Source organism: Myripristis murdjan, chromosome 9, assembly GCF_902150065.1.
Source record: "Myripristis murdjan chromosome 9, fMyrMur1.1, whole genome shotgun sequence".
Taxonomy (NCBI): Eukaryota; Metazoa; Chordata; class Actinopteri; order Holocentriformes; family Holocentridae; genus Myripristis; species Myripristis murdjan.
Window position 1 is genome coordinate 2,458,272 of NC_043988.1, and position 18,185 is coordinate 2,476,456.

The 18,185-nt window shown below is 40.8% G+C and overlaps 1 protein-coding gene across 1 annotated transcript in view; it reads left to right on the forward strand.

Moving 5' to 3' along the window:
- apba1a (amyloid beta (A4) precursor protein-binding, family A, member 1a) overlaps positions 1 to 18,185 on the forward strand; it is an 86,716-nt gene that overhangs the window by 37,013 nt on the left and 31,518 nt on the right. The window contains exons 2-4 of the mRNA XM_030059177.1: positions 2,190 to 2,310; positions 10,251 to 10,462; positions 16,024 to 17,703. Of these exons, the coding sequence (XP_029915037.1) occupies positions 16,126 to 17,703 (1,578 nt within the window). The 5' untranslated portion in view covers positions 2,190 to 2,310; positions 10,251 to 10,462; positions 16,024 to 16,125. The remainder of the gene's footprint in view (positions 1 to 2,189; positions 2,311 to 10,250; positions 10,463 to 16,023; positions 17,704 to 18,185) is intronic.

Below are 18,185 nucleotides of genomic sequence, written 5' to 3' on the forward strand. Positions count from 1 at the left end.
AGAGTAAACTGAGAAAAGGGTGGGGAGAACATCAACCCAAAATGATTGCATTGCCTAATGGGTAGTCCAACCCTCCTGAAAAAAAAAAAAAAAACACAAAATGGTAACGGGACGGGTCAGGAGTCATTCTTCTGGGTTTGGGGTGAGACAGGAATTGTTGTTTATTATGCAGTCAGCCACGGGGCCACTCCCACCTGGGGTTTGTGATGCTGCTCACAGTCACACTGCCTCTGAAAAAATGGCAGAGATGTTAAAGTGGATTTGCAGTCACTGTGTCAGTCTTGGTCCAGGTGTCTTGTATAAGAGCTGCTGTTGCTTTATGTGACGCTGTCTGTGCTACAGTATGTCCAGGCTGAGGGTGTTTGTTTATGCACAGTAGAAATCAAACATGTGGCAGAGACCACAGAGACACATCACAAATACGTCCTGTCCACCTGTGCCCCCGGTGGGATGTGTGGGATGTGCGGGTCCGTGCTGTTGAGGTGTGACAGAGGCTCGGTCTGTGTGGACAGAGGTTTACTGCACAGTACTGTGCAAGTGTTGTCTCTTTTTTCTTCTTGTGCAAAAAGTCCTCCAGCTACACCTTCACGTGGAGCTGAGATGAGCCGTGAGTCTGCTGTATACCCATCAGTTTATTTATTTTATTTTTTTTTAACCTTTTTTTAAAAAATATTTTTCACTCAGAATGGAGAGTGAATAATAAATCCAGCACTATTATTTTCTTTTTTCTGTTTTTTCCCCAGTTAAATTTAATGAATTAATTAATCTACAATATTGCTTTTTTCTTCCATTGCAAAGAAAAAACGGGTGAAAAAATGTAAAATACAGCTTATATAATGGCAGTTCAATTGTGAATCGCCATTATGCAAGTCATGTTTTGCAACAGCCAATAATTCAGAAAATACGTATTTGTAAGTGAAATTGGTGCTTTATTTTGGTGATAGATCCTTTCCTGTATTTGCAGCTGCAGTAATGAGTGCTTCTACTGCAGTGCCCCACGTACTGACTACCTCACTTGCAAAAAAAAAAAAATAAAATAAAAAGAAGCCGTAACTCCCTGGAGCTTTTGATTTCAGCAATTCTCCTTATTGCATCATTTATTTCTGCTGCATAGATTGATGCCTCAAGTTTTGGTTTCAAATCGTCTTGCACTCCTGGGAGTGTAACTGTGTCAGATCGCTGTCTGTCCCTCTGCTCAGAGTCTTGTAGTAGCAGCAAGACTGAGAGCTGTGCTAGCTGCCTGTAGAGACTGACCAGGACTGAGCCAACAAACACAGCAAGGCTGAGTTTGGCCCCCATAAAAAAGAAACCTTTTTTTTTTTTTCTTCTCCCATAATATTTCCAGAGTAAATTGGTGTTTCATTTTCTAGTGCGTGTGTAAAAAACAGAGCACATATTACTTAGTTTTAAAGTCATCAAGCATTAAAAGAATTAAAAGAGGCCTATTTTTATCAACCAAATACAGTGTTTAGTTCTCCATAGTTGTACTTAATTTTACTGAATTTATTTTCAAAATTTATTTTTAACTTTATTTGTAACTTTTAATTTTAGCCATCGTTACTTACTGAACTTACTATTACTTACTGAAAAAACAACGGTTAGCTAGCTAACATTAGCTCACATAAAAGAAAAACTAACCAATTTTTAAAATTGTTTCTTTTCCTGTAATATTTCCAGAGTTAATCAGCATTTGATTTTCTAGAGAGTGTGGCAAAAGCAACAATGTTATCTGTGTGAAAAAGAGCTCATATTACTTTGTTTTCAGTTAAATATTGTATTGACAACATGCAATTTTAATTCCATTTTACAAAAAATCATGAAACCTTTCCCAGTGAGCCAGTGGGGAGGCCTCTGCTTCCACTCAGTGCTTGGCACTTAGCATGGAGCTCAGGGGACGATGACGTCCTGAGGCCTCATGGCTCTCTGTGGTGGTGAGGCTCTGACAGCATGGGCCTCGCAGGGCACAGACTGTGCACCTTTCCTACACCTGCTGATTTCACTAATTAACACCTTCAGCCAGGGAGGGAGAACTAATTAGTCAAATCAGCTGCTGCAGCTGGAATGGATATCCTGCGTCACAGCAGCAGAAGAGCCAGTAGAAGCTCATATAACAGGCTAATGATAAGTGAAACATTCTGAAAGTCCATTTGTTAATCAATCTTACTTTTGTACTCTGCTCTCTGTTCCAGGAGGACCTGGACTGATCTGAACCACTTGTCTGTGCCAACCTGAAAAGCCACCAGAGACCCTGACGCCACTGCTGGGACGAAGGCCAACAGAGGTCTGCACTGCCAAGTGTATTAGCACAAGGTGAGGGCCTGACCGACAGTGCTGGGGTCGTTACCCAAAAAAAGAAATGTATTACACATTACAGGTTACTAAAAAGTACTGCATTACTTTACTTAGTTACCTCCTGTGGAAAGTACTTTGTTACACTACTTGTCACATTACTTATGTGTTACATGCGCTGTCACACAGTGTAACATTACACCCTAGATCAAATCCCATCCTCATATGAGGGACACACACAACATGTGTCTTTTCTGCTCTTTAATAATGTAACACGTTACCCCCGACACTGCTGACCGAAGCACTGATGCTCTGCCAAGTTTTTACTTTACTTAAAACACTGAAGTACTTGCTTTTAAAAATACCGAAGTATTCAATTGTACATTTTCAGTGCATTGCTGTATTGTTTTCACCATGAATTTACAGAACCTCATAAGCCTGTGCAACCACCTGGTGAACGTACTGACTTGCTTGTTGAACCACTCTGCTACACAAGTGTGCTGACACGGCCAGGTTAGTCGTTGGTGCCGGCCTCTAGAATAGAGGAAGTAGCACTGTGCAAGCGGTGATGGTGTGAAAACACCGTTAGCACCTGGTGTCTCATCATGTTTTGTTCAGTCCACCAACCTGAGGCCTGCAAATGTTGAAGCCGCCATGCAGCACATGTAAGAGCTGGGATATTTACATGCAGGATAAAAATGGCGTCTGAGATGCTAAACATAGTCTGAAGAAATGCACTGAGTTGTCTGGAACTGTCTAGAATTTTGAAATGGAAAATGTGTAGGAACCCTGGGGAACAGTGTCGACTCAACCATCAAGTTATTTGCTTATTCCACATTTTTTCATTTGAGTCTAAACAGTACACACTTCAAATGACTCTCAGCAATTTTGATTATTGCATCTTTTAAAGTCATAATCTGTGACATTTTCATCTAAAGAAATGTCTTTTTTGCTATACTTTTTACCAACATAATGAAACACAATCATGATTCGGCCTAGAGCCAGTGTTTTTAATCCTTTTTTCCGCTGTCTGTCTGCTCTTTATTGGGAAAAATAAAGATGCACTGAAAGTTATGCATTTTTCAGATTGTCAGTGGAAAAAAATTAGTTTGCATGAACATGGCAGAGCAGATAAAGAAAAGAGTGACACCTACAGATGCTCACAGTCCCTTTTCACACATTTCTCAGTGCTCCTGGGCTGGCTCAGCCTCACTCACACTGGTATTAGCTAACCCAGGCTTACTTAATAGTAAGCCTGTGCTAAGGATTCAGTCTTGAAAATCCAAAGCCAGGGTTAATGTCCCATTGTGTTGCGTCTCTTCTAACCTCGATTCACACTGCACACCACAACCCTGAGTTTTAGGGGATATTCTAAAACGGGATAACCCTGCTCTGGAGCGGGGTTTAGTAAGCCCTTGGCTAAGGATGGGGATATCCCACGTTAATTAATTTACAAGTGTGAAACAGCTCTTAGCCCCGGGCTAAGCATGGTGTTAAAAGGGTAAAACTTCAGCAAAAACTCCAAGGAGAAAAACAAAGAGAAAAACATTACAGTGCAGGGTACAAAATACCATAGCAGGATAAAGATGTGTGTATAAATATGTGCAGATGCTCCTCTACTGCTTTGCTCAACAGTCTCTGCCTTGGTGTCTTATAGCTTTGGGTTGGGTTCGGTCACATCAGTGTTATTCCAGTGAAACTCTAGTATGAAATAAATAAAAATGATGGAGCTACTGTCTGCACAACCTCCTGTATAGTGCTGGATTTTATGTGAGGACACTGAAGGCAACACGTAGGCTGTTTCAGGTGGTAAATGTAACCAAGTGATGGAAGACAAACAAACTCTCAGGCTCATGTCGGGTTCACACAAAAATATGTGGCCCGCTCCACACTCTGGTGTCTTAGCATGTATTCTGACAGCTTGCTTCCACAAAAAGAAAGCAAAATACTTCACAGCTACTAAATCTAAATGAATGCATGCACTTACTGTACTCTTTGGTAGGAAGCTTGGTAGGAAATAGGTTGTATCTAACAGTTAACGCAGTTGTTGACTAGCCTGTCTTTGTGTCAGGTTGAAAATGTATCTTGTTAAAACTGTGATTTGAGTTAATATACCTCAGCCTGATCGGCTTTACGATTCATTAATTGCCCTTGTCAGCAGTCAGCGGTGTGTCATGTCAAATCATGCTGGTAAAGTGAGGCAATGTGCAAATGTATGAGTGACACTGCCCTCATATTTCTATTCCATCCAAGCACTGGTTAATGCAATATCCAAACACATTTCTCCACACTTCTCATGATTGCAAAGTGTTATATTATTGTCTGCTAATACAGCGGGTACCTTGAAGCCTCATTACTTTGCCTGAAACAGATACTCCAGGTCAGGGTTTTCCTCCGCTTTCATCTCACTTTGATAAACATGTCACAGACCCCACCTCAGGAATATTTATCCTGGACCTTGTGCCTCAGGAAATTTTTTGTAAGACATGATTTCATTTCAAAATACATATCTACTGAAAACAGGGGAGAAAAGGAAACCTGATCCCAGTAGTCATTATTACAGTTATGGTGCTAGCCTTCACTTTATGGGGACCCCTTCACACCCCCCTGTGGGTGTTCTCTGCCCTCACTCCTGTAGGCATTGTTCAGGGCTTTTTCTCTTTGACAGTTACATTTACATAAAAGAGAACAGTCAGAGCCTGAGAAACCAAGGCCACAGCGAGAAATGGTGTGACAGGTGCAGGTGAGGAGGCTGGTCAAACAGCAGTGAAAAGTGACTCTTAAAGGGTTGATCAACCCAGTTAAATACAGGGATTGTATTATTTAGTGTCACTCTTGAGTGCTATCCTAACATCCATCTAGATCTGACAGTTCCTAAAGGCTTAAAAGCTGCTTTTTCCACAGTAATGTGTTCCAGCAGGGCCGGGTGGGCTTTAGTTCCCCTGGAGCAAAGTTCCTGCTGTGTCTCTAGTCAGATCAACCAACCAACCGTCATGAAAATATCACTCGCACTGGAAGTACATCGCAAGATCACAAATGTTTTCCTAGCTAACATCACTGTAGAGCTTCTTTTTTTAAAAAAATCCTTTAAAATACATTAAAATATTCAAATATTTCAGTTATGTGCTCAACATAATGTTCTACAAAGAAACAGAAGTATAAATTAAAAATTTAAAAAAATAAATAAATATTCATATACAAAACAATTAGATTCCATGATATAAAATCAGTATTGAAAAAATACAACACATAAGTTATTCCTTTTTAAAGAGTTCACAGTACAGGTTGACAGTTTTCCTACTTTTTTTAGTGTTTAGTCAAGTTTGATTGTCTTCATATATTCTTTAAATTCACATAAAAAATGAATTTGGGGATAACCTTTGAAATGCTGCATTTTTGTACTTGAAATTTACCACATTTACTACATTCAGTTTTAACATTATGACTTGTTTACACAATATATATATATGATGGTAAAATAAATGCTTTACAGGTTGAACTTTGCTGTAGAGCTCACTTGCTCCAAACAGACATTTGGAGGGCTTCTCCAGGTAGATTTGATGAGAGAAGCTTCAGGACTGATGCCATCGCTCACTGAAGCTCCATGTTTTGATGGAAGCCGCTCCTCTTGTCTGCTGATACAATCCTCTGTGCTAACGAGCTGACACTTCCTGTTAACAGGCTGTAGTTTGCTGAAGCTCCTGTATGATAGGACAGTAGCTGCAGTTGAAGAGTCAAAAGAGGCGGGAGGAATAACAACTGAGCTGGTGCTCTGATTGGCTCGCTCTCGCTCTTATGTGCCGAGGTCACTTTTTAATCCCCAGCAAAACTGCTGGTTTGACTCGGGAGTCTCTGCACAGGAAGGACCTCAGGTTCTCAGTTTCCCGGTGATTTCTAAAGCAGAGATGACACTAAAGAACATTTGAATGAAAAATTGCACATTTTAGTCTCTTTAAGAGACTAAAATCTCTTTAATCTCTTTAAGAAGCAGTGATAAAGGCTAGATAAGACAGGGCCTCATTGGGCCTCATACAAGAACCACAGAGTAGAAAGAACAAATTCCTCAGTGTTCCTCAATGGCATGTGTCAGCCATAAGACAAGTCATCGCATTTAACAACACTGTCGTAGGTAGAAACAAAATTTCACAGAGGTACAAATACAATTTCACAAAATTTCCATTAAAGAAGTTCTGAATCCTAATACTCTAAATTCATTAATAGAAAAATGAAAATAAAAATCAGTCAGATCAAAAAAGTGTATATAGATAGATATATGTAATGTATGTGAGTTTCTCCCCCCAGGCAAACAATCGACTTGACAGTCCCCAAGTGTAAACTTCATCATTTTTAAAACTCCGTTCCTACTCCTACTGATCCGGATAAACAGAGACTGTTCCACTGGTGCTGAGGTGACAGCCACTGTGTAACGGGTCAGTTCTCCTGGGATATGCAGTATGGTGGGACAGAGAAATGCAATACTTTAGGATGCCAGGTTTATGCAATATGATAGGAAAAGGACAAACGGACAGCACTGGTAAATAATGTATGTTCTGTTGATTATATTGTTTGTTTGTATTTCTATTTGTAATACTGTTTGTATTTATGTTTATGGTGACTGTAATGCAATGAGCCTTGACTCCAAAGTAGATCCCGTCCCATCCAGTCCTGTCCTGTCCTATCCATCCCATCCCATCCCATCCCATCCCATCCTGTCCTATCCTAATCGGCTAGTTAGGCTATCGTATACTCTATCAGCACCTCAAGCTGATAAATGGCTTGAATGATGCACATTATTAAGATGACTTTGTATATTATGGAACAGCAACATGTGCAACATGGTTTGCTTCTCTTGGACGCAATTTTTATGACTGTAACTTGCTTGCCTTTTATGGTATTGTTGGAATAAGATAATAAATATAAAAGTTCTCTTGCATTAGGCCCTTATAATGATGTAATATAATTCAAATCATATAATGTATCTTAATATATATTACACCTTATATATTATCATATATATTATAATACCATATATTTAACTTTTACTTACTTATCCCTGATTGAGGAATGTTTAATAACAGAGGTGAAAGGTTATGTAATGCTACTTCACTCTTTGTTTTGAATTGACAGGTCAGTGTCAACCTGCCTGGACCAGACCTGACAAACAGTGCTAACCATTGTTCACATCATTAACATGTTAACAGTGTAAAGCCATAGTTTGTCTTAACCCAGAGAGACGCCAAGTCTCTTTGTCCTTACTATTCACTGTATCGGCTCCATCTGCACCACCTCTATGTGCTGCAAGGTGTTATACTATGTAATAATACAGTGTATTATTATTATAGGTTGAACATTTTCCTCTTTCCATTCAAACTTCATCAGTGTTTCTCTTGTGAAGTGCTTAATTATGCACGAGTAGGTTCATTAAGTGGCTTAAGTGTTTAATGGCCTTAGCCAGCAATGGCACTAATGGAGCTGCTGTCTGCTTCATGGCTCCACATGAGTATTTCCTCATATCTCTGCCAACACTGCTTTTATTAAGGCATGGCTTCCGAAAACAATTTTGTCCTCTTTCTGTCTCCTTTCTCCCACTCACTTTCTTTCATGTTTTCTCTTCACATTTGAATCCCCCTTTCTCTTTCTGATGCCCTCTCTGTGCAAGGAATAATATGTAATTTGCCACAATGATGCAATAGTGACTCAGCATGAGGTAGATGGAGGAGGATCTACAACTAGAGCCCTGTGTGTGACGGCAAAGATTATGATGATTAGAGGGAGAAGAGAAAATCCCTGTGTACATGTGATTATGGCCTTATGTTATGGCACACACTGATTTAGCTGCAGTGGATTGTCAAGCGAAGCCGCTGTTTATTGAGCTCTAACCTGAGTGTCATTGGCCCAGTGTGAAGAAATGCCAACATAGATGAGCTGTCAGACCAATCTCTAAAGCTGAATGTTTTGACAGATCTAACTGTAGTAGCACGACTGCAGTTGGACTTTTCATTATCAGAGGCTAGATTCCCCCAGGACATTTTCCCCCTGGTTTCACCAAATGTTTTTGTTGTTTCTCAAATAAACGAGCAATGTCCTAAAATGCAAATAGCACGCTCTGCGCCTGAAAGGTTTCATGAAACGTGAGTGTTTCCATGCCATGGACCACACTGACTTGATGGCCATTTTAGAATAGAATAGAATAGAATGCCTTTATTGTCACTGTACAATGTACAACGAAATTAAAAGTGCGATCCCTAATGGTAGTCATTCATTCAACATTAAAAAAAAACATTGTAAAAAAGGACAAACAAACAAAACACATAATAAATAGAATTTAAAAAAAAAACAGTAAACAGTAGAAACGCACAGGCACAAATTCACAATTAATTGCACTGTCCCTTAGCAGCATTGAGTGCATTTACTGCATTTGAAAACCTGTTGGGGGTTTCATTTCACGAATTCACACTGAACTCAAAACAAATAGATCTTGCGAAACCAGAGGGATACATTGCTTCACATTTGAATATATTTGGCCCATTAACACCAGGTACCCGAGTTTAGCTACATTATTAGCTGCTAAATTCAGTGTCACTGCAGTTGTTAAGGCCAAAGCTAAGAAAATGGCTAAAGCTAATATTAGCTAATGTTTCTGTCATGAAAGGGTTAGGGTTAGGGTTAGGGTTAAATAAATAAATAAAAAAAAAAAAAAAAAAAAAAAAAAAAAAAATTGGTGTCCACATAAGCTCAATAAGGTCAATAAGCTCATTTCTACAGCAGCCCCAGAGGCTCTGAATTTATACTTTGTATTTACTGTTTTCCTTTGATAACGAGTTAATATCATGTGTTTGTGTAATGTGTTTAATATACTAAACTAACATTTTGTTTTCTCGAGATCTCCAGTTAACTATGTCATCTTGAAACAACAGATGTTTTCTCAGGATAATGGGATAGTTTTCTTGAGATAATGACACTTTGTTTTCCTGCGCTAATGACATAATTAACCTGAGAGCTTGAGAAAACAATATGATAGTCTGTTATATTAAATCACTGGAGGAAACATTCAGTGTAGCAATGTCAGAGGATCAGGAGAATCTTGATCACCGCGTCACATGTCTTTTCAATCCAGGCTTGACACAGGCCAAAATAGCTTTATGATGATGACATTTTCACGTTTTGACCCATCGCAATATTTCTTCCCTGCAGATACTGGCTCACTAATGTGAACACACAACAGACTGTATTTCCACCTGACCAACTCTCTTCACATTCACATGTGCTGTGTGCATTTGCACCTTGCAAAATCAGCAAATTAACTTGTTTTTCCTAACCCAGTTAAAGAGTAACTAAAGCCCAAACTCAAACCTGTGTGAAGCCTGACCTCTACTGGTGAGGAGGAGGGTGCCTGGTGTTTGGAGGCAGGTGATGTTGTACTCTTCAGCCGTCCTGCTGCACTCTTCCTACTTCTCACCATTAGAGGTCAGGCTTCACACAGACTTGGATTGGATTTTTAGTTTCTCTTTAAGATATGCAGACACAGATTACATTGTAATAGAATACATGTCGTTTTTGACACCCCTTGGTTGTGTAAAATATGGTCGTTGACATTGTTTTATCCTAATGTCCTTTCTCCTCCAAAATAAATGCTGTGAATATTGTTTCTTTGCATTTATTTCATTCGATACGGTTCCCCTCCCCCCACTTTTCCTTCTTGGGAGTCCATTCAACACCCCTCACAATTGTTCTCCATATCTGAACGCGAAGGAGTTATTTTTTAACATCTTTGTTGACTTTGTTTGTTGTTCCATTGATTAATAGGAGGATAAAAGCTGTTGATTTAGCCCAGTTATTGCCTACATTTGCCTTTCTCCTGGATTATTTGAAATAACGTCCATAATGTATCACTCATTTAATGAAACTGATTTGAGGGCATATTAATTGAAAAATAATGTTTGACTGTTTGACTGTTACAGAAACTTCCAGACTTGGAGAACAGAAGACTGCCAACAGACTGCAGAGACGACACAAGAGAAAGCATCCATGAGCGACGCAGAGCCCCAGCCGAGGCCCCACAGGCACAACCTGTGCTAGAACCTGTGGCCCCCACATCAGACTGCCCGTTAAATACTCTGCCATAACACACAGAACTCATCACTGGATTTGATGGACAACCAATAGCTAAGCTGTAAGTTACAAAGTCTGTGATCCTGTCAAATCTTAAAGGGACAGTTCACCCATTTTTGAAAAAAAAAAAAAAAAAAAAAAAAAAAAGATATTACTCCACTAGCTGTTACGTAGCCAGTTGTGGCTACTAATAATGATGCTATGTTCCTCTCATTGTCAGCCAAGTACTTCTCCGCCTGGCTAACACTTTTAAAAAATAACTATCTTAAGCCACTCAAATTGCTAAATAAACAAAGTTTCAGGTTGGTATTGGTGTTGTAAGTTTTACACGTGAAATATATGTGAAATGTGTGTGAAAGTAAGGATTAAACCATCCATCGATCTTGACCGATATACACTCAGTGTCCACTTTCTCAGCTCCACCTGTCCAGTCTAATGCAGTTCAAGTCAGCAGCTCTGCCATAAATTCTACCTTTTAATAAACTTTATGTTCAGTTTGTGTTGACATTGTGGAGAATGTGTCAGTTTAATTCTATGTTTATTACTAGTTGTTGTTTGCAGAGGTCTGCTCCTGGACTACATTATATGAGGTGTTTATGAGAGGTGTTTCTAATTTTTTGTCATCCCCATTTATATACATGAGGGGGGACAGAATAGTGGAAACAACTCTCAATAAAAGAAAAGCTGAGCATTACAGGCAGCAGGAAAGGAAACTGTATGGCACAACAGCTGGATTGGATTGGATCAGATTGTACAGGTGGAGCTAATAAAGTGGCTACTGAGTTTATATCGATCTGATCCAATATAATGTAATCAATACTATGTAAAAATATCAATCCCTATTGTCATCTTAGAAATATGCCTTTATCTGGAAATTTCCATGGCACATCTTTGTCACCATTTCTGTGCAAACACACTGCCTTCCTAAATGTGATAGCACCAGGCAGACACTGGCTGCCACGGCCAGCATAGAAGTTTATCCACTCCCCTATTGGGAATAAATCAGCAGTGTGGAAACATTTTGGATTTCAGGGAAAAGACAGGTCAACTGACATATCTCATGCCATATGTAAACTATGCCAGTACGAGATAAAATATATGACAAACATATCCAAGCATCTTAAACAGAAACATGACATTGTAATGTGACTGATTGTGTTAAATGGGCATAATGAGATCACCTCATATTGATCATAGGACCCTGAATTGAATCTAATTGAAATCATATCATGGCTGACTTTGTGATATGGGCAAATATTGTATCATTGTCCAGCGAATAAATATAATACAGTTGTCCCTCGCTATAACGTGGTTCACCTTTCGTGGCCTCGCAGTTTCGCGGATTTTTTTTAGTGCAATTTTGCATGCTTTTTTTTTTTTTTTTTTTTTTTACAGCGCATTGTGTTCTGCGTCCTGATTGGCTAAGGGAGAGACCGCGCATTGTGTTCTGCGTCTTGATTGGCTAATGGACTGTAGGCCATTGTCAATCAATCTCCTCCGTGCAGGGAGGTTTTGATCTTTGGTTTCATTCTATAATACTGGACTTCTTTTTCCACGAAGGTTTGAACTTTGAGAGTTTAAACAAGAGAAAAAAGTGAGAAAATGTTAATGCCTGTGTGAGAAAAGTGTATAAAGTGTGTAGTGAGGGGTTTTACAGCCTTAAAACATCTAGAATCATTGTAAAAAATAAAGCTGACTACTTCACAGATTTCGCCTATTGCGGGTTATTTTTAGAACGTAACTCCCGCGATTAACGAGGGACCACTGTATTGTATCGTGGAGGAAAAGTAGAAGCTAGCCACAACATTACTTGCCAGGTGTTTTTTAGAACTCTAGAGAAAGTTGTTATTTTTGTCCTCCGATGAGGAAAACAAATGATAGCAAACTCAAGCAATCTGCTTCTGTTTCTGTTGTGGCTGCTGCTCCTCTGGAAGTGCAGATTTCCTGGATCTTTCTGGATGGTGATAACAGGAAAAAAAACATTTATAAACAGTAATTTGAGCACAACTATCATCCATTAGCATCCTCAATGGCGGCAGGCTAACAGTTAGCATTTGGAGCCTCCAGCCAGTATCCAGCACTCAGTAACAATGAGAGGAAGAGAGCACCACTACTGTCCTACAGAACAGCTGGGGGGAAGTGGAATATCCGATTTTTCAAAATGGATAAACTATCCCTTTAACATCTAAAACCCAGAGCCCTGATGGGACAAAGGGTTATCACAGAACAATGCAGGCAATGTAAATCTTGACATCTGACACTTTGTCACAGTTGGTTCTGTGACATCACAGAATATGAGGAACAGAAAGAATCTGTTATTCCAGAAAATGAGTATGCATTTTATGTTCAGAAAAATGTCAGGCATTACGTCTGATGGCAACTCTTCAGCACAGAGGAGACAAAAGCTTGAGGCTGTTCAGGCCAGGCCATTGTGGACGTGATTAAAATGAATGAATGGCTCAAGTAATAAGGGCAGTTAGCCTCCCACCCTGGAGAAACTGTATGAAGGAGGTTTCCATTCTTAGAGTTTAAGAGATTTCTCTTAAAGGATTTTGACATCACTTTTCACATTTACTGCACCTTCCCCACATTTTACACTGCAACAAACCATTTTACAAATTATGCAGCGGTACTTAAGATTTCACAACATATAATCAAAATCCCTCCATTTTCAAATAAAAATTTTTGGTTGAAACAGCCACCTCATAATGTTCTGCTTCTGTGGCTAACAAAGTCATCAGTATTCATAAACCAAAGAGCTGATAATTGGCTGAGGAAGGTAAACTTTTCCCTGGGGACTTTTGTTTTCCAATGGAGAGACTGTTCTCGAGCAGTCGGTGGTGTAGTTGGGCGTATGTCCCACCCACAAGGACACAGTCATTCCATAGAAAGCGAATTCATTGTCATCTCTAAGGGGCTCTTTGTTGTCAAACTTATGATCCCACATAATTTCCAAAGTTTGTGCAGCTCTTGTCAACGGAAGTATTCCAGTAGAAATGCTTTTGCTATCTCCAGGAAAGCAGTACGTCCGAGGTCAGAGCTGAGCTGTGGACGGGAATATTTCTGTACTTTCAAAATGTGGAAAACAGACGAGTGAGTTTACCACACAATTTTCATTTGATTAAAAACAATTAAATTCACAATATTGTCATATTATCAATATCTTCATGGCATTGGTGCTTTTTGTCGTCTGGGTTAGGTTTACTGACAACACAGATCATCAATTTGATGCTGTCAGTCTGTGCGAAATGACCGTCTACTGTACTCAGATGCCCCCTGAATGCACCACCAGGAAGGCTTTGAGATCACTCCACACAATTTCAAGTCATCAAAACACAACAGTGCTACTGCTTCTAGGAAAACTAACGTGGACAACCATATTATAGTGTGAAGAAAGTTACAAGTCTCTGACAGTTCATTTTTTTATATCACAGTGGAGGACAAATGATATCAGTTTCTAAATAAAATACGACTGCTTGCTTTGGGAGGGATTAGCAGAACTTACAAACTTTGTAGGCACTACAGTGGGCTATACATGCAAAATCACTGGCATGGTCCTTTAATGTCATTCACTCCTCTCTATTACCCTAATCCAATACAAATGAATTATTTTCCATCACTGAATATTTGTACAGTATATACTAGTAATCTTTTCTTTCTTGAATCTCCCGAGTTAGAGAAACATAGGTAGGAAAAGTAAATGACAAATGCAAATGCATTTCCTTCAGTAACTACCTCTCAGCTGCACCACAGCTACCACAGCTGAACGGAATGTGAATGTGAATTAGAAAAGGAAAACTCTAAAGAGCTCATACAAATTCCCCTGGATAAGTCAAGGTTAAAAAAAAAAGTTTGAAATGCATTTATTTGGGCTAAAATTCCTCTTTATCTATCAAAGTTGAATGGATTTTGTTTTTAATTGAGCACAAGTGTAAAAGTTTGATAAGAGAAAATCTCATTTGTAAGAATCTTCACTCCCTTAACTCACTTGGACAAAACCGTCCCACTGGAAGAAAAATTCTGCTAGACGAGTTCTCCCACTAAGCTCCACTGTAGAATTTCATCATCTTTGTAGTATTTGGTTGTAACTAGGTCATTCACACATACATTCCTTCTCAAGTATGCACATGAAGAAAAAGGCACACACACACACTCTGCTTTGATGGTTGATCAGCTAACTGAGAGCTCCGGCTGAATTTTTAAAAGTCATTTAAAGGCACACATTGTTACTCTGTGGTCTTTCCGTGGGACTGGTGTGTATCTGCTTCTCTCTTTTTAGATCCTTCACAGTTATGTTACATTTTGTGAAACTTTTTTAAATAAAGTGTTTTCTATTTAAGGTGCAATAAAAAGAGAATATGTGACTTGACACAAGTTTGACTTTAACATGATCTAATGTAATTCACTTGTTCAGTTCTGCCAGTGCAGGGTATTTAATGGATCATACCAGTGGTTTTGGTTAAGTGTAATAGCTGCAAAATGTATGTTTCATGTTTCAGAATCAGAATCAAAATGCTGCAGTTGTCAGCTGCGGTCGCTCAAATTCTCGAGAGGAATTCAATTATAAGAAATTGAAAAAGAAATAAATACAAAATATATGCCTTAGAAAAAGGTGCATCATGTATAAAAATGTGCATTAATTCTACTTGTGCATTAATTGTAACTGTAAAAGAAGTATGTGCATTATGTTTAAAAAATCATGTAAATCTTTTCCCACAATGAACTTTCAGACACTTAAAACTTTCTTCATAGCAGTATTCTATCGCCGTAATCAAGTCGTCCACATTAGTTTTGCTAAAAGCAGCAGCACTGTTGTGTTTGATGACGTGAAATTGTCCCTCTGTCAGAAAATTGGTTCTTTGGTTTGTGAATGTTTACGACTTTCTTCGGTGCAGAAGCAGAATATTATACACTCAGTGTTCACTTTATTAGGCACACCTGTACAATGTGATTCAGTCTAATCCAACTGTTGTGCTGTAAAGTTTCCTTTCCTGCTGCCTATAATGCTGAGCTTTTCTTGTTGTCACAGTAACAGAGGTGGACTGCATTTTACTGAGAGCTGTTTCCACTATTATGTCCCCTCCATGTATACAAGAAGGGAGGACAGAAAAATAGAAACACCTCTCAGTATAATGTAGTCCAGTACTAGACCTCTGCAAACTACAACCTAAATACCCAATACCCAATAAACATAGAATTAAATTTGCACATTCTCCACAATATCAACACAAACTGAACACTGAAATCTTTAGTACCCCTGCATGATTTGCAAAATGGTTAGTTGCAGTGTAAAATGCAGCTAAATTGTAACAAATGCGACAAATGATCAACACCACTGGTGTGGTCCTCTAAGAGTATCCAGAACTATCCAGAAAAGGTAAAGACAAGCCAGCCAGTCAAAGAATCCAGTAAGGAACATATCTTTTGACCAAACACAGGTGGTTGGGATGTAGACTGATGAAGACCACCTGTGTTTGGTCAAAACATATGTTCCTTACTGTATGTTTTGACTGCCTGGATTCTCTTGGAGGCTTACAGTGCAGTTACAACCCCTACCCTCTATGTCTATGCACCTCTCCTTTCATTTCCCTCTGTTCTGTCTGTCCATCTGTCTCTTGTCAGCAGTCTTTGCCCCAACCGTGTGTCTCTGAGGCGTCTGCTGACGATGGACTCCTAGACTGTTTCCCTGTCACCTTTGGACTGATCAACCCATCCCAGACAGCCATGAACCCCCAGGAGACGGAGGTTGGCCAGGAGATGATAGAGGAGGCCGATGCCCCTCCCCGCCATCGCCACAACAACCACAACGGTCGACCTCGTAACCACAGCAACCAGGAGAAGCGCTACAGGCGATGCGAAGCCCCTGCCAGAGGCAGCGCTGGAGGCAGAGCGAGGGGGCCACCGCAGCGCAGGCCGCAGGAGGAGCCAGATGCAGAGCTGCATCCTGGGGCCCAATCTTCTCCGCAGCCCCAGCCTATTCCCCGGCCTGCGGTGACGCGCTACCGCAGACAGGGTGACAGCGAGGCCCGGATCAGAGCCCAGCAGCAGAGGCACAGACAGAGGCAGCAGAGAGAGGCCGAGAGAGCACAGCAGCTAGCACAACAACAACAGGAGAAGCAGCACCACGCCGAGATGAACCAGGACGATGAAAGAGAGAGGGATGATTCAGTGCTGGCCCGCTCTGCTAGCACTGAGAGTGGCTTCCACACCCACACGGACCGGGCCGAGGGCGACGATGGTCTAGTGATGATGTCACTGGAGCCCGAGGGCCAACCAGAGGTGGAGGATGAGGTGGGGAACTATGGAGTCCAGCTGCGCCCAGAGGCAGAAGGGTACACAGAAAGCGCTGAAGCTGAACAGCAACACCTTCATCCCCATCCCAGCTACCCTCTTCACGCCCCCCTCCCACGCGAACCCCTGCATGACGTCCAGCACCCCCAGAGACAAGATGAAGCAGAAGAGACTCTGAACCCGGGGTACTCCAACTATGTCTACACCCAGCCCCTGAGCCGCTCCTCGGGAAGGGCTGACGTCTCAGCCGAGCAAAGCGTGGAGACTTTAGCTGCTGGACCAGAGGACGAGGCCTACTCTGAACCATATGACATTTACTCACTCTCCGAACATGTTTATGAGGAAATTGGTGACACTCCCACATCAGTTTCATCCGCTGCTGACAGGGCTGAGCATGCTGAGTCCCTCCAGCAGAGGAGGGCAGGCTTTCGGCTGTTGGAAGGCCGGGCAGGAAGTGGAGATTATCACCAGCAGGAAGCGGTGGGCTCTCGGCTGCGCCACTACGATGAGCGCTCAGATGGCGAATCGGATAGCCCTGAGAAGGAGGCCGAATTTGCTCCGTACCCGCGTGCCGACAGCTACGACCAGGACGAGGACATTGACAGCATTGTGGCTGAGGTCAAAGAGAGCTTGAGCTCTCAGAGTCTGCATCGGGCTGCCGATGAAACCATCGATGAAGAAAATGAGGAATTACAGGGAGAAGAAAAAACCCCACCTGAATCCCAAATGGATTACCCACCTGACAAAAATCATAAAGCCACCAACCGAGAGTCAACGAAAAATCAGGCGGTCAGTCCTGTGGAGGAGCCAGTTGCAATGAGGAACAGTCAGGAGAAGCGGGACGCCATATCTCTGGCTATCAAAGACATCAAGGAGGCCATAGAGGAGGTGAAGACCCGCACTGTGAGGTCTCCTTACACTCCAGATGAGCCTAAGGAGCCCATCTGGGTGATGAGACAGGACCTGAGCCCCACTGCCGAGTATGACCTTCAGCCATCACTAGGGGGTGACGTAAGTACAGGGATTTGGGGCTTTTATTGAGTCACATGGTGTTGGTGCTTGGCTTGTCAGTTCCTTAATCTGACTTTAATAACACTGACAGCTTTTCAATGCCACCTTTAGAAAAGACTTAGCTCTCTCATCCCCTCTCCTCTGCTCTCCTGAAAAAAAAATAGCATGAGGCAAATCAATGAAAAAAAACAGATGTCCTGCACTGCCCTCGAGACATAGTGGTGATCATTTATAGAGTACTTTTCAAAACAAAGTTACAAAGGGGGTCACAGCGAGAAAAATAAAAGACCCAAATAAATTATAAAGTACATAAGGGACAAAACAAGAAGAAGAAGAATAGACTGTCCACCATTTGTGTGTGGCATTTTTGTGAGCAAAGATAAAGCAGTTGACAAATTAAGAATCTCAAGCACTTATTTGTAACATTATGGAAAGTATTTTCAAATGTATTATCATATTTATTTCTTGAATGTTTTACCAGT